Here is a 16,608-nt window from a genome sequence, read left to right as displayed (position 1 = left end):
AAAAGAAATGAAAAAAGACCATTACTGCATCAAACGTTATCAACAAACTGTAGTGTAAAAACTATAAAAATAAGAAAAGGGCAAAAATGTTGAACATAGCTGATCTACAAGCTCACAACGCCTCGCGTTGCGAGGCGTTGTGAGCTTGTAGATCTGCTATTTTCACAACTCCTATCCAAGTGCTTGTCAGGGTCCCCGGTTCAAATATGATTATTTTGGGGTGTCATGGCCTGAAAAGGTTGAGAACCACTGGTATACTACACTGTAAAATCCTCCTGTGTTGATTCAACTCTGAGAGGGTGCAAATGTAACCAAATTGGACCCGTCCTTACGGGTCCAGTTGGTTACATTATTTTGTACATTAGAGTTACAGACGGATAAATGAAACGCCGAGGATTTTAGGATGTATATACCCTAGCAGGGAGTCACACAAGCACAACTCCTTAGGGTGTTGTTAGTGCCTGAGATTAGCTGTTCAGAGACAGACAGAGAGACGAGATAAGACACATGGTAGCGTGGCCGAGCGGTCTAAGGCGCTGGATTAAGGCTCCAGTCTCTCCGGAGGCGCGGGTTCGAATCCCGCCGCTGCCAGGACAACTCTTTTTTTTATCTTTATGAATTGAGTACAAAGGACCCCAATGGAAACAAGCCGTAGTGCTTTCTTGAGTTTAAAATCCTCTTAACAGACCTTGTGTTGAACTGTACTTCCCTCTTTGCAAACTGTTAATAAAGTATTAGTATTAGTAAATAGCCGATCTACAAGCTCACAACGCCTGTAGATCTGCTTTTTTCACAATATTTATCTGTGGAACGGAGTCAAACTAAATGGGGGGGTCCCCAGTTCAAATATGATTATTTTGGGGGGTTGCGGCGGCCTGAAAAGGTTGAGAACCACTGACTTAGACCACCTTTAAGCCAGTTTGCGTTGCACTAAAACTCTTATTAACCATACACCTGGCCTTCTCTGGCCTTGCAGATGACCATCTGTGGTCATTATGACAATTTTGATCGCCTGACACAATCATATGAATCTTCACACCTCTCTTCCATAACCAGAGAGAAATATATATATATAAAAGTATGCCTCTTTGCACTTTGGAATCATAACCACAATTAGGGAATAATGTGCTTCGCTGGCCACGGTCAGCAGACTGTACATTGTGTGCTGACACGGCGCTTCAACACAATGGCTCCACCAGGCTCAGAGCAGAGTATTCCCAGCCCTGTACAGCAGGGGTTCTCAACCTGTGGTTCGGGATCCCCAGGGGGGTCCCGGCGTGATTTTGGGGGGGTCCCCACTCCCCAGATGAGAGTAAAGTGACAATATAAGGACCTTCAAGACCCTTTTAATACAAAAAAAAAGAAATGAAAAAGATCGTTACTGCATCAAAAGTAATCAACAAACTATACTGTAAAAACTGTCCGAACTACGTTGCAAGGTGTTGTGAGCTTGTAGATCGGCTATTTTCACAATATTTATCTGTGGAACCGAGTCAATTCCTCCTACAATTACAAGTGTCCCCAGTTCAAATATGATTCTTTTGGGGTGTCACGGGCAGAAAAGGTTGAGAACCACTACAGTTACAATACAGCCCCTGTTCACTTCTGAACTTCTGTCAAGACCGCTTGGTTCCTGTTTTGAAATTTGAGGAGGACACACATTGTGTAAACACTTACTTAGCACAGGGTTTCTCAGCTGTACCACCGCCCTCCCATAGGCAAATTATAGATACCAGATGGAAATACACTCATAGAACTGCCAAACATAACTGTAAGTTGTACATTTTAAAGTGAACATTTGTCTGCTAAATCAGGCCTTGTTTTATTTTTTTATTTTTTATTATAGCAACTTATGTTGCTATAATATCAGTGGTTCTCAAACTTTTTCATGTCAAGGGCCACCCAAAATTATATGTATTTGGCCACGGACCCCCATCTGAAAATATTTTGTTCCAGAGACCCCCTCCAGAAGCAAATATTTGAGTTAAAGATTTATATATATATTTAAAGATTTGCACACATTTTCACGATTTATAATAATAACAAAAATAGCAGATCTACAAGCTCATTGCAGGGCACTCGGTGCCGCGCTATGAGCTTGTATATCTGCTATTTTTGAGAAAAGAAATCTAAAATGACACGGATGCGTTTCCGGATTGAACGGATTAAGTTGTGGGAAGATTATGTTTATATTAACATATGTTCTCTAGACCCACACACTGTAACATGTCATTGAGGCCTTTTCATCTGGTAATTGTTTGGTGGCCATTTACACGCAAGCCGGCAAGCGTATCGATAGCAAGGTTTTACTACCTTAATGGCTTTTGTTTCCTCATTCTACTGCAGTCACGACAAGGAAAATCCATACTTCTTGTTCATGTCTTATGTACTGTCTGAATCATATTACTCAGGATCATATTACTCAGGCAGTTTAACGTCTCTTTAAAAGTTCAAACTACAGACTACATCTAATTGTATTTTCTTATACATTAGCGTTGATGTGTACTTAACCTTTTGTTTGTACTCGCTCTGTATTCACTCTCATCTAAGTAAGCATATGAATAGACTTGTGACGCCGTGATCACTGCTTTTATCAGACACTATTGAAGGACGACTACTAAACTTGGTAGAACATCATGTTTTATTGTGTAATTCATATCATACTCTATTCCAGTGGTTCTCAACCTTTTCAGGCTGTGACCCCCCCCCCCTCAAAAGGAACATATTTGAACTGGGACCCCCCCCCCCCCCCCACCCTGACAAGTACTTAGTCTTGTAAGAGTTGAGGCATTAGATTTAGTTTGACTCGGTTAAACAGATAAATATTGTGAAAATAGTCGATCTACAAGCGCTTGTGGATCAGCTATTAGCACATGTTTGCCTCTTTCTTATTCTTTCTTATTATTTGAAATATTGGCACAATGTTTGACCAGTTTTTATAGTATAGTTTGTTAACCATTATTTTATACTTTGGGCTATTAAAAAAAAATCATGATTTTTTTTGCAAATCTTTGAATATATATATATTTTAAAGCGAACATTTGTAACTCAAATCTTTGCTTCTGGGGGTCCCTGGAACAAAATATTTTGAGATTGGGGTCCGTGTCCAAATACATATAATTTTGGGGGTCTTGACATGAAAAAGATTGAGAACCACTGATATTATAGCAACATACGGTTTTCAGAAAACTGTTAGGATTTAGAAGACGTCACTCTCGTCAGAGTGACGTTTAGTGACGTCACGCCCCGTATAACTCGTGTCTCCCTCCGTGCCTATAGGTGTCCTCCCAGGACGTGAAGAAGGAGAACCCCTTGCAGTTCAAGTTCCGCGCCAAGTTCTTCCCCGAGGACGTGTCGGAGGAGCTGATCCAGGACATCACCCAGAAGCTGTTCTTCCTGCAGGTCAGTGTTGATTTAGTCGACTCAAACTATGACAAAAAATGATGGTCGACTACCTTTTTTCACTGACAAACAAAATAAAAACTAAGCTATGATGAAAATTAAGACTAAATATACTGACAATTTTGTCAACAAATAAAAACTAGACTAAAATGTTAGGGTGGGAGAAGAGATCCAGTAGAACTAAAAGACAAGTAATTTTATGTTTGGTTGCGCTCGGGTGTTGCGCTCTGAAAATAGCAGATCTACAAGCTCACTACGCGTCGCAGCGCGACGCGTTGTGAGCTTGTAGATCTGCTATTTTCAGCATGCAACCAAGTGTAAAATCAGCCATTACGACGCCATCAAGGCCCAACAGTTTAGTCGACTAAAAGTAGACAAAAACTAAAACATTTCAGATGACTAAAATACAACTAATAGTCCATGAGCCAGACAAGATTTCATTATCGAAAGAGTGGGCAAAACCAAACCTATATTAAATTGATCATAGGGTCAATACGAGTAAATAAATATATGATAGCTTTTTCATGGTTATCACATATTTTGTTATTTTCCCCATACGCATTTAGTCCATGAGCCAGAGCCCCAAAATTGAGCCAGATATTGAATATTCCCTTGTTAAAAACCTTTGACTCCAACATCTTAACAAAATTAAATAAGTATGTTGACTCTGGCTTTGTCCAATGTTCCAATGTTGATTCTGGAAAGTTTGGGCATGTTTTCCTAATGCCTAATTTGCATATTTAAATATACAATTTCAGAAAACTTGTAATACGATAAATCATTGTCTTCATGTAAGTAATCAACTCAGGAAGTTTCATTATGATAACTCTTTTTAAATTTTTGTCATTTTTTCACCTGTCATGTACGTATGGGGAAAATAACAAAATGTGTGATAACCATGAAAAAGCTACTCCTGTGGAAAGGTTATCATATATTTATTTGCTCGTATTGACCCTATGAACATGGACTCTGGCTCATGGACTATAAAACTAAATGGAATTTTATTCCAAAGACTATGACTGAAACTAAATCACTAAATTTGCTGTCAAAATCAACACCGCTGCAGGTGAAGGAGGGCATCCTCAGCGACGAGGTGTACTGTCCGCCGGAGACCGCCGTGCTGCTCGCCTCCTACTCCGTGCAGGCCAAGTTCGGGGACTTCTCCAAGGAGGTCCACCGGCCCGGATACCTCACCTCCGACAAACTGCTGCCCCAGCGGTGAGCCATACATGTTCCATGTTCTTTTAGATCAGTGGTTCTCAAAACGTTTTGTGTGTCAAGGACCCCCCAAATGTATGTGTGTTTATACGTGTGTGTGTGTGTGTTTTTTTTTTTTCTCTATAACTAAAATTTGAAATTAAAAACACCTTAAAACATTTTATTTATTTTAGAAATGGTTTGTCTGTCACTCAATAGGGGCCGCTCCCGTCGCAAGTTGATGATGTCATGTGTCCATGTGTGGTCTAGGAATAAAAACGAATACAAAACTAATACAAAAAACAACTTCATACTTCCTAAGGTTAATATGAGCATCAAAGCAAAATTTTAAAAAACTTTTCATACTTCCTAAGGTTAACATGAGCATCAAAGCAATAAAAAAAACTTTTATTTAGCACATGCATTGCAGACATTCCATAGGCTGGACCACACATGGACAAATGACATCATCAACTTGCGACGCGAGTTGTCCCTATTGAGTGAAAGATTTCTGAAAGAAATAATTAGAATATTTAAGGTGTTTTTAATTTTCGTTATAGAGGGCAATTATAATGTATTAAGGCGTATTAGCCAGGGATCCTTTCAAAGCACTTCATTGTTCTCTCTGCACTCTACTTACAGTAGGTATATTTACCTTGCTGTTTGTTGACTAGTGACTTGTAAGTCTCTCTGGATAAAATTGTAAATTGCACAAGAACAACAACAGCTTTTTACTGGTTGTTTTTACCAGAGCCAGATATTGTTTTATGTGAATATACTGTACTGTTTTTTACCTGACATTGTGATGTGTTGTGTGGTTGTGTTGTGCGTAGTGTCCTGGAGCAGCACAAGCTGTCCAGAGAGCAGTGGGAGGAGAGGATCCAGGTCTGGCACGAGGAACACCGTGGGATGCTCAAGTGAGTGCTTGGCGGAAACTTACCCAGGCTTATCACACGTGGCTTCAGGCCATGTGTGATAACGTTGAATATTATCATATTTTCTTGATATTGTGATAAGTTTCAAAGTACCTTATACCAGTATCAGTTCATTTTTAAATATGTATTGAAGGCCCGGGCCGCCTGCCTTGCGGTCCGGGCACCTATAGGCTCATAAGTAGCCTGACAGCGCACCGCGGGTTCGAGTCCCACTCCCGACGGTCTTTGCTACAAACTATAAATAAAGCCAGAAAAAGGCCCACAAAATATATATATATATTGAAAAAACACTATCATTACTGTCGGGCAGAAACCCTCTATCTCCATATTTGAACTTTTGTGTTTTTTTGTAAATTAATGCCTTACTTGATTATACTACAGCGTCACAGAAAAGCAGCAAAAGTAGCAGATCTACAAGCTCAAAACGCATCGCTTTGCGCCGCGTTTCGAGCTTGTAGATCTGCTACTTTTGCTATTTTTGAATCCTGAAAAGTTTTGGACAAGTTTAATTCCACCCAACAAAGACAATACAGTAAGTACATTTGAGTATGCACTTGTTGACCTATAGCTCTCCATATCACTTTGCAGGGAGGACGCTATGCTGGAGTACCTGAAGATAGCCCAGGACCTGGAGATGTACGGAGTCAACTACTTTGACATCAAGAACAAGAAGGGAACGGAGCTGTGGCTGGGGGTGGACGCCCTGGGCCTCAACATCTACGAGAAGGAAGACAAGTAAGAAACACATCTACCTGGGTGTCACGTGTCACATTTCTGCCCCCCCCCCCCCGGCAGTAAGTAACCGGACCAGTGGCACACGTTGTGAGTGAACTGGTCTGGTCGGATCACATGGCTCAAGTTGATCACTGACTAGTGTCGCATGGCCAGACTGTTGCCTCACACAGTTTTCAAATATTTCCGTCATACAGTCTGAAAATGTTCAGAGGATGAAGCGGATGATGCGACGCCTCCTCCGCCCCCGCTTCCGTTTCGTCTTTACACATTTGTCCTAAAAATGTCCTGGACCGCTGGCGTAGCTCTTCCAGGCACCTATAGGCTCTAAAGTAGCCTGACAGCGTGTCGCGGGTTTGAGTTCCGAGCCCGACGGCCTTTGCTGCATGTCATCTCTCTCTTCATTTCCTGTCAGCCTACTATCCTATCCTATCCTATCAATAAAAGCATAAAAGCCCCAAAAAAAAGAAAAGAAAAAAAAAGTCCTAATATAATCAAAAACAATCGAAGCCTGTATAGCTTGCTGCTTATCAGAAATGGAAATTGTAAAATAGAATCATTTTTAAATACGTTTTCGTGAACGGAAATGGCGGACAGGTTCCGTTCTCGGCTTTTCGGGATATTGTGTAGTTCCAGACTTTATATGTATATAGCATTGGGAGACTGTGGAATAGTTGTCTGGCTACGCGAGACTACTCACTGACTGACTCCCAGCTGATTACATTACATGACAGGAAGTCAGCAGGTCAATACCTATCTTTTTATACCACCTCAGATGAGTCTGACCTGTACTGACTGTGCACTTGGTTGCACGCTGGTGTCACGCACCGAAAATAGCTGTGTGACACACGTTTGTAGAGCTTGTAGAGCTGCTATTTTCGGTGCGCGACACGGCTCACAAACAAGTTTTATAAATCATGCGTAACCCCTAACCCACTGGCTGGTAAAGTCGAGCCCTACAGTAACAATAGATAGTTATTTTAAGATTAAAAGAGTATTTGAATTGGTCAAACTAGCACTAGAATACATGTTTCGGAAGCATCTTCCATAAACCCTCAACCTGTGATTTCTTCAAATGGTTGGCTATATGTGGAACAGCAGGAACAGCAGGTTTAGAACGATAATACCTAAACGTCATCATTCTACACGTTGTGCTAAAAGTTTAGGAAACATAGCTCTAGAGCATTGGTTCTCAAAGTGGGGTCCGGGGACCCCCAGGGCTACTTGAGGGTGTTCCAGGGGGTACCCAGCAAAATGTGTAAATATAGCATCAGAATAATTATGACCTTTTATACTTTGTCTATTCAAAAATAGCAGATATACAAGCTCATAGCGCGGCACCGAGTGCCGCGCTATGAGCTTGTAGATCTGCTATTTTTGAAAAATCGTGAAAATGTGTGCAAATCTTTGAATATATATATATATTTTAAGCGAACATTTGTAACTCTTTGCTTCTGGGGGTCCCTGTAACAAAATATTTTTAGATGGGGGTCCGCGGCCAAATACATATCATTTTGGGGGTCCTTGACATGAAAAAGTTTGAGAACCACTGCTCTAGAGTGACCCGCTCCTTCCACGCTGTTTATACGAATCACAGATTGGGACGGCCTAACAATACTTTTTTTTCAGTGGTGAGATTTTTTTGGTTGTTGTTGTTAATTGAATCCCTGGTTACTCAGTGATGAGAGGTTTGTTACTGAGCTCCAGAATGTTCAAGGTTCAACTATGTTTCGTGGGTTTAAGTCTGTGGCCGGGTGACAAATCCCATCACTAGACGGCAAATGCTGGGCGTCTTAGGCTAGGACACATTAGTCTGTTCACTTTGCTGATGCACTTTGGCTGGCCGACAGCCATTTAAAAAGTCATTTATACTGTATCAGACTGGATTCTGGAATGTTTGTTTCCTGGTCTGGGTGATGGTGTTACTGGTGTCCGGTAAATCATGTCATAGGTTTGCCCTCCTCTCTACGGGAAATTCAGTTTCAGCTTCACCCAGCTGATACTGTAGCTGCTCAGATAGTCAAGATGAGAACACAGGAGTGGAGCATTTTGAGGTTAAAGGGATAGTTCACCCAAAAAAATACTTTTTCATATCGATTAATCACCCCATGGAGACTTGAATGAACGGATATTGTTTTGTTTTTGCCGCATTTCTAAGCCAATAATTTGGTGACCAGCGGATCCGGTAGGAGATACAAAGGAGACTCTTTGTCTCCTACCAGAACCGCTGTCAGTCATCAAATTATTGGCTTGGGAAAAATAATAAAAATAAAATAGAAACAAAAAAATATCCATGAATGCAAGTCATGGGGTGACTAATCGATAGGAAAAAAAAAGTCATTTTGTGGGTGAACTATCCCTTTAAGTGTCTTGCTCAGGGACACTTCAACACACATACAGTACATGGCCAACTGTTAGTCTACGTAGGTTCTGGGTAAACCACCATGTGGTCCAAAATAAATGGTGCCTTACAGGGTCTGTAACTCTGAGACTCAACCCAGCTGGACGGACCTTGCAGTCATTGACCTTGCGAGCGAGCGGCCAGCTCTCTGCCAGTCGCACACCCACCACCACTCTTCTTCTCCCGCTGGCCGCGCTCGCCAGCTTTTGTTGTTGACAACCGGGGGCCGTTGCTCCCTGCTCTCTGTCCCAGCTCTGTAGAAGGAGCCGCAGCGTGTGAGCCCCGTGGCCAGGCCAAGTTCCACTGAAAAGGAGCATGGAGCTCTGCTGCAGCTGCTTCTGGCTGGGAGGCTTTTAGATGAATGCGTCCACTCAGTGGTGTGCTCGCTTAACCCATTAAGACCGGGAACGCATCTGTGTGTCATTTTTGAGTGGTGCCAACCACTCCTATATCTGACTTTGTCCGTGTGTCCGTCCGTATGTATGTATGTATGTATGTATGTATGTATGTATGTATGTATGTATATGTCTAATTAACAAACATTGATGACAACATCAATACGGGGCTCATCAAAGGCACCACTGTCTTCACACAGGGTTTGATTTTTTTTATTTCTTTGGGCTATTCAAAAATAGCAGATCTACAAGCTCGTATGGCGGCACCGAGTGCCGCCATACGAGCTTGTAGATCTGCTATTTTTGAAAAATCTTGAAAATGTGTTCAAATCTTTGAATATATATATTTTTAAAGCGAACATTTGTTACTCAAATCTTTGCTTCTGGGGGGTCCCTGGTACAAAATATTTTGAGAAGTGGGTCCATGGACAAAAATGTATAATTTTGGGTGGTCCTTGACATGAAAAAGTGTGAGAACCACTGATATTGTAGCTACATAAGTGTTTCAGAAAACTGTTAGGATTTAGAAGACATTTGTAGAATCCCCCAGAAGCAGAGATTTGAGTTACGAATGTTCGCTTTAAAAAACATGTACATTCAAAGATTTGCACACATTTTCATGATTTTTCAAAAAGATTGCTGATCTACAAGCTCGTAGCTATGAGCTTGTAGATCTGCTATTTTTGAATAGCCAAATAAATCTTAAAATGACACAGATGCGTTCCAGGTCTTACTGGGTTAATGAGGACGTGGATCCACTGTGCACTTCGGCCGCAGATGGCTGAGATGTAACTGGAGTGGGCTCCCTTTTGGACCTTTTTTTTAAACCGGTGTGATTTCTGTCTTCTGCTGCTGGCAGAGGCAGCTTTTCTATGGAAGTCCAGATAATGAGTTTCTCATAGGGATTATGTAAAACTGTTTTGTGTCTTGTTTGGCTTGACTGTAAGTCTTGAAGGCAACAGGCAAGGCAGGTTTATTTGTACTGTGTGTGTGTGTGTGTGTGTGTGTGTGTGTGTGTGTGTGTGTGTGTGTGTGTGTGTGTGTGTGTGTGTGTAGCACATTTCAACAACAAGGCAGTTCAAAGTGCTTTACATAAAAGATGAACAATTAAGACAGAGTATCAAGAGAGTGCAATAAAAACTAAAAAAATAAATACAAATAAAAACAGAAAAAGTTGAATACAATTACAGTGAGGAAGAAGAAAAAACTCAGTAAAAAGGCTGTGGCAAAAAGAAAGGTCTTCATCTTTGATTTAAAAGAACTGAGAGTTCTGTAGCAGACCTGCCATTTTCTGGGAGTTGGTTCCAGGTGGAAAGTAACTAAGTCATTTTTACTTAAGTACTGTACTTAAGTACAATTTTGAGGTATTTGTACTTAACTGGAGTATTTCTAATTTTCAATACTTTTGCTTCTACTCCACTACATCTCAGAGGCAAATATTGTACTTTTACTCCACTACAATTATTTGAAAACTTTAGTTACTTTTCAGATATAAATTATTACATCATAAAAAATACATTAACCACTTCAGCCCTATGTTATACCTACTGTAGGCTATTTGAAAATAGCAGATCTACAAGCTTTTAGATCGGCTATTTTCAAATATTTTAGTACTTTTACTTTTGGTACTTTACGTACATTTTGCTGGCAATACTTTTGTACTTTTACTCAAGAAAAATTTTGAATTCTGGACTTTTACTCGTAACAGAGTATTTCTACATTGCAGTATTGGTACTTTTACTTAAGTAAAGAATATGAGTACTTTTTCCACCACTGCAGATTTATTTATTTTAGAGGAATTATCATGCTTAATAGCAGATGGCAATGTGACGAACCGTGAGCTTGTCAGATTTCGCACGGGCACCTTTTAATACGAGCATAGATTGAGCATAAGGCTTCCCGTCTGTGTGCAAATCTGCCCTCCTCAATCCGCGTCCGTCTGTCTGTCTGTCTGTCTCATAATTAATTCCCTGGGATCAGTAAAGAGAGAGAATGCCTCTCCTCCGCGGTGCCCTCTACGGTAACCATGGCTACCACGACTGGTTTTTCAAGCTGTGCGGCACTTAAGAATGTGAGGGCTAACCTCCACCACAGCGGGGCCCGGCCAATGAGAGCCCGGCAACGCGGCAGCGCTTGCCAACACAACAAGGCCCTCGTCGAGAGGAGGAGGCAAGGCCAGAGGAACTCAGCCTGTTTAACCCCTCGCTCTCCTCCGCCGTGTTCCACTGACTGTCTTTGCAGCCAGCGGCCGCTCCGTTCCGTTCCCGCTAGGAGAGATTGGGTTTGAGCGACATGCCAGGTTTTCCCTCTTAGCAACCGCCTGGGTCAAACACACACGCAAAAGCAAGCGCGTGTCACACACAAACACACACGCACACACACACACACACACACACACACACACACACACACACACACACACACACACACACACACACACACACACACACACACACATATTGTATTGTATTGTCAATGTCTATTCTACTATACTTCAAATTTAGCCCTCATAACTAAGTATAGTAATACGAGCACACACGCACGCGCACACACACACACACACACACACACACACACACACACACACACACACACACACACACACACACACACACACACACACACACACACACACACACACACACACACACACACACACACACACACACGCACACACACACACACGTTTGTATTACAATATTTGTGAGGACATCAACATTTAACCAGGAAAGTTGTCACAATGTCTATGCCTCAAATTCTACTATACTTCACTTTTAGCCCTCATAACTAAGTATAGTAATACAAGCATGCACACACACACACACACACACACACACACACACACACACACACACACACACACACACACACACACACACACACACACACACACACACACACACACACACACACATTTGTATTACAATATTTGTGAGGACATCAACATTTTACCAGGAAAGTTGTCACAATGTCTATGCCTCAAATTCTTAACATTTATACTTCACATTTAGCCCTCATAAATAAAGTAATGCACACACGCGCACACACACACACACACACACACACACACACACACACACACACACACACACACACAGCTGAGCTTTGAGACGGAATCTGTTTTGTCTTTCAGACGTAGGATTTAAACCATTTTTAATGGCGGGTTTAATAACGAATAATAAATTGTTACAAATCCACACGTGGCGGCACATCTCGAGCCATTACTTTCGAGGCCTTATTTGGACCGTCTGCGCTGTATAACGTTTATTATTGAGCCAGGTTTGAACAGAATATGAAGTCTCAACTGAACTCTTTTTTTTATTGCTGGTAGCAGCAGCTGCTAAAGTGACTTGAAAGTTTCAGTGAAGACGTCAGTAATTTTAATCACAGACGTCTGAAGACGATACTAATGACCGGCCAGTTGTGCCTTCATCCCTCGCCCACGACCAATGGTGGACAGTAACAAAGTACATGTACTTGAATACTGCACTTAAAAGTCCATCTTTTGAGTATCTGTACTTTACTGGAGTGTTGTTGTTTTTTTGTCTTTGTACGCTTATGACTTAACCTCCACTACATTTCAGACAAATATTGTACTTTTGACATTATTTCGTAAAGTAGAGAAAATGGCAGATCTACAAGCTCACACCACCTCGCAAAGTGACCGGATGTGAGCGTGTAGATCTGCTATTTTCACAATGCAAAAAATATATATAATGTATATATTTAGATTTGGGGGGGGGGGGATGCAGAAGAAAATGTACTTTTTTTTTACTTGTACGTTTTTTTTTTTTAACCCATTAAGACCTGAAGCCGATTCTACATGTCTCCTAAATCTCAACAGTTTTCTGAAAAACTATATCAGTGGTGCTCAATCTTCAATCTTTTTCATGTCAAGGACCCCCCAAAATTATATGTATTTGGCCGCGGACCCCCATCAAAATATTTTGTTCCAGGGACCCCCAGAAGCAAAGATTTGAGTTAAAAATGTTCGCTTTAAAAATATATACCTGTATATAAATAATATTTCAAAGATTTGCACACATTTTCACAAATTTTCAAAAATAGCAGATCTACAAGCTCATAGCGCGGCACTCGGTGCCGCGCTATGAGCTTGTAGATCTGCTATTTTTGAATAGCCCAAAGTGTAAAATAATGCTTTCTCAGCTCAAATCTAAAAATGACACAGTTCCAGGTCTTAATGGGTTGTTAATAGCAGGTACTCCGGTACTTCAACTCAAGTTAAAATTCGACAGGGCAACTTTCACGTACAGTTGAGCAATATTTGACCAGGAGTATCTATACTGTGACTCAAGTGCTGCGGTTGAGTAACTTTGTCCGCCACTGCCCGACGACAACCACACCACCGAAACCTTCTGAGACTTTGTGCACGAACCGCACGGATTCCGACCACTAATTGCAAACACAAGCCTCTGGCCGCCCACACCATCAGGCTCAAAGGCAACAACAGAAAAAAAATAGCCAAATTGCTAAGATAACTTCCACATTCTTCAGCTCTCGGTTCATCAGCATGTGTCAGGGTCAGTAATTGATTGAAATTCCAGTTCAGGCAGTTATAAGGATTAGGGCCGCGAGGCAAGAGGCAGCCAGACGGCTCGCCTAGCGACTGCGTTTACAGCATGTGTGTCAGCTGGCAGTGGGCGGAAAGTAACGCATTACATTTACTCAAGTACTGTACTATTATGGGAAGATATTAATATTCCACACAGGGTGAAGAAAGATTTGAGCAGAGAAACGGCAGCATAGCCTGGGAGCAGTGGTGGAAAAAAGTACTCAAATGTTTTACTTAAGTAAAAGTATCAATACAGCAATGTAGAAGTACTCTGTTACAAGTAAAAGTCCAGAATTAAAACATTACTTGAGTAAAAGTACAAAAGTATTGGTATCAAAATGTACTTTAAGTACCAGAAGTAAAAGTACTAAATGTTTGAAAATAGCAGATCTACAAGCTCACAACGCGTCGCGATGCGACGCGTTGTGAGCTTGTAGATCTGCTATTTTCAAATATCCTAGGTATAAAATAGGGCTAAAGTGGTTAATGTGTGTGTTATAATGTAATAATTTATATCTGCAAAGTAACTAGTAACTAAAGTTTTCAAACAATTGTAGTGGAGTAAAAGTACAATATTTGCCTCTGAGATGTAGTGGAGTAGAAGTAAAAGTATAGACAATTGGAAATTGGATAGCCTGTCCGGGGGCAGAAGCCTCCTGAGGTGTCATCTTGGACACCTCTTATACACAGACATGTTATCCTAAATGGTCATTTAAGGATATTTGCTATACAAGTGACAGTGCAATAATAATAATGCTGACTGGTTAAATTTAGAAAGTCCAGGTCTGTATACTACAACAGATTATGCTGACACACGGACGTAGTCATCGGTAGGCAAGTTTGGTCACATTTATTAGGAATGGGAGTACAATGGCTTCTATTATAGCATGCTAACTCTACAGGAATAGAAAGCCTGCCGTTTCTATAATTTCACTTTGGTGTTGTAAGTATCTTTTGCTACTCAAGTAAAACTTTGCAGATGGGACTTTTACTTGTAACAGAGTATTTCTATCTTGTGGTATTGCCACATTTACTTAAGTAAAAAAAAAAATCCGAGTACTTCTTCCAACAATGTCAGCTGGGTTGGATGTTGACGCTGTGACTGTGAGGCAACGTTGAATGAGCCTGGCATCCAACGCATTGTATCTGCTAACAATGGAGGAGTCGACCGCACCCTGCTGCTCGGTTCATACCTCATACTTACGTGCTGTTGATACAGTACAGGTTCTCTGTTCACAGCCGGCGGGCCTGACAGATTTACTGTGGAGTGGCACACAGTGCAGCCTGGCACCTTATGGGACTTACATATCCCAGTGGTTGTCAACCCTTTAAATTTTGAGGACGCCCAGTTTGATATGCATTAGGCCAGTGGTTCTCAAGGACCCCCAAAAAGATATGTATTCGGCCGCGGATCCCAAATTTGAAAAGATTATGTACCAGGGACCCCAGAATCATTTTGAAGGTGATTCAAAATGATTCAATACTTTTCAGAAATTCTCGATATTTTTCAAAATTCTAAAATAGCAGATGTACAAGTCAAGCTTTTTTTTAAATTTTGTTATGCCTTTATTGATAGGTCAGTAGTCTGACAGGAAATGGGGAGAGATGGGGAGTGACACGCTGCAAAGGTCGTCGGGATCGGGACTCGAACCTGCGACACGCTGCCAGGCCGCATTGCAGCCTAGGTTCAGCTATTTGCTATTTTTGAATAGCCAATGTATTCATCCAATAGTGGTCCCCGGACCTGATGTTGAGAAACGGTGACTTAACCTATTTTCAGCCTGGTGGCGTCCCTATTTTGGGTATGTCATTCATTTTGGGCAGAATTATAAAAAAAATAGCAGTTCTAAAGCTAATGACGCGCAGCATTGCGATACATTGTCGGCTTGTATCTCATATTCTTACTCTTTGTACAGTAGAGGTCTCTTTACACAGTGAACGACAGATTTACTGTAGAGTGGCACAGAATTACAGCCTGGTACCTTTTTGTTTTTGCCTCTGTTTTTTTCCCCCTTTGTTTTTGCCTCAGGGGGCACCACCTCCTTTTTTGCGCATAAACGGGAAATATTCCTACTAACAACAACATTCCATGTTTAGGGCAGTGGTGCTGACAGATTCTGCTGTTAGCGGAATCTGTCTTGAGAGATTAACTATGTTCAAGCCTGGCGTCCCGATTTTTGGCATGCCAAAAAAGTACAAAAATGTTTCTAGAAAATAGTTTCCTGTGTGCAAGTGTCCTTGAGCAAGACACTGAACCCCTAACTGCTCCTGCTGTTTGTGCCTTGCGTGGTTTCCTCCTCCGTCGTCGGTGTGTGAATGTGTACCGCCTTGGTCCTATAATGTCTAACGGTTTTGCCTTGCAATGTGTGCGATAGTTGAATGTGAAGTACATTGTAAAGCACATTTAGATTTACATTCAAATGTACAATTTAATTTCTAAAAGTAATTTAGAGTGGTCGGAAAGACTAGAAAAAGCACTATATAAATGCAGACCATTTATAATTAAAGTAACACTTGCTGCTGCTCCTAATAGTAAGAAAATTTCACGTATGCACAAATGTACAGTCACAAAAATACCCCAAAGGAGTGGTGACATTATTATTGATTATTTCAATGACACTTTTTTTCTTTCTTCCTCAGACTAACCCCAAAGATCGGCTTTCCTTGGAGTGAGATCAGGAACATTTCGTTCAACGATAAGAAGTTTATCATCAAGCCCATCGACAAAAAGGCCCCGGTGAGTGAAAGAAACTCGTTCACCTGCTAATGAACTCTCAACAGTCTCAAAGAGATTTCCACTCCTGGGGGAATAGTGTCTGGATTATAGAATGTGCATACTGTATGCATAGATACACATACTGTACATACACACTGCAAGTAACAGTGGAAGCAAAAACAAGGGGGTATTTACAGATTGAATGCAGCTTTTGTTTTTTGTTTTTATTTTTCGTCCTTGTTCAAGGCTCTGACAGC

The 16,608-nt window shown here is 41.2% G+C and overlaps 1 protein-coding gene across 4 annotated transcripts in view; it reads left to right on the top strand.

Annotated features, from left to right (window-relative positions):
* Positions 1-16,608, top strand: part of ezrb (ezrin b) — a 71,923-nt gene that overhangs the window by 35,784 nt on the left and 19,531 nt on the right. For all 4 annotated transcript variants that reach the window (XR_014602642.1, XM_084083296.1, XM_084083297.1 and 1 more), the window contains 5 exons: positions 3,280-3,402; positions 4,469-4,620; positions 5,433-5,516; positions 6,123-6,269; positions 16,276-16,372. Coding sequence is in view for 3 of the 4 variants with exons in the window: in XM_084083296.1 (XP_083939422.1) it covers positions 3,280-3,402; positions 4,469-4,620; positions 5,433-5,516; positions 6,123-6,269; positions 16,276-16,372 (603 nt within the window). In the remaining variant the exon portion in view is untranslated. The remainder of the gene's footprint in view (positions 1-3,279; positions 3,403-4,468; positions 4,621-5,432; positions 5,517-6,122; positions 6,270-16,275; positions 16,373-16,608) is intronic.

Source organism: Gymnoscopelus microlampas (genome assembly GCF_963454915.1).
Source record: "Gymnoscopelus microlampas genome assembly, chromosome: 16".
In the NCBI taxonomy this organism is placed as follows: Eukaryota; Metazoa; Chordata; class Actinopteri; order Myctophiformes; family Myctophidae; genus Gymnoscopelus; species Gymnoscopelus microlampas.
Note: the sequence above shows the minus strand (reverse complement) of the source record. Positions and strands in the feature narration are given on the sequence as shown.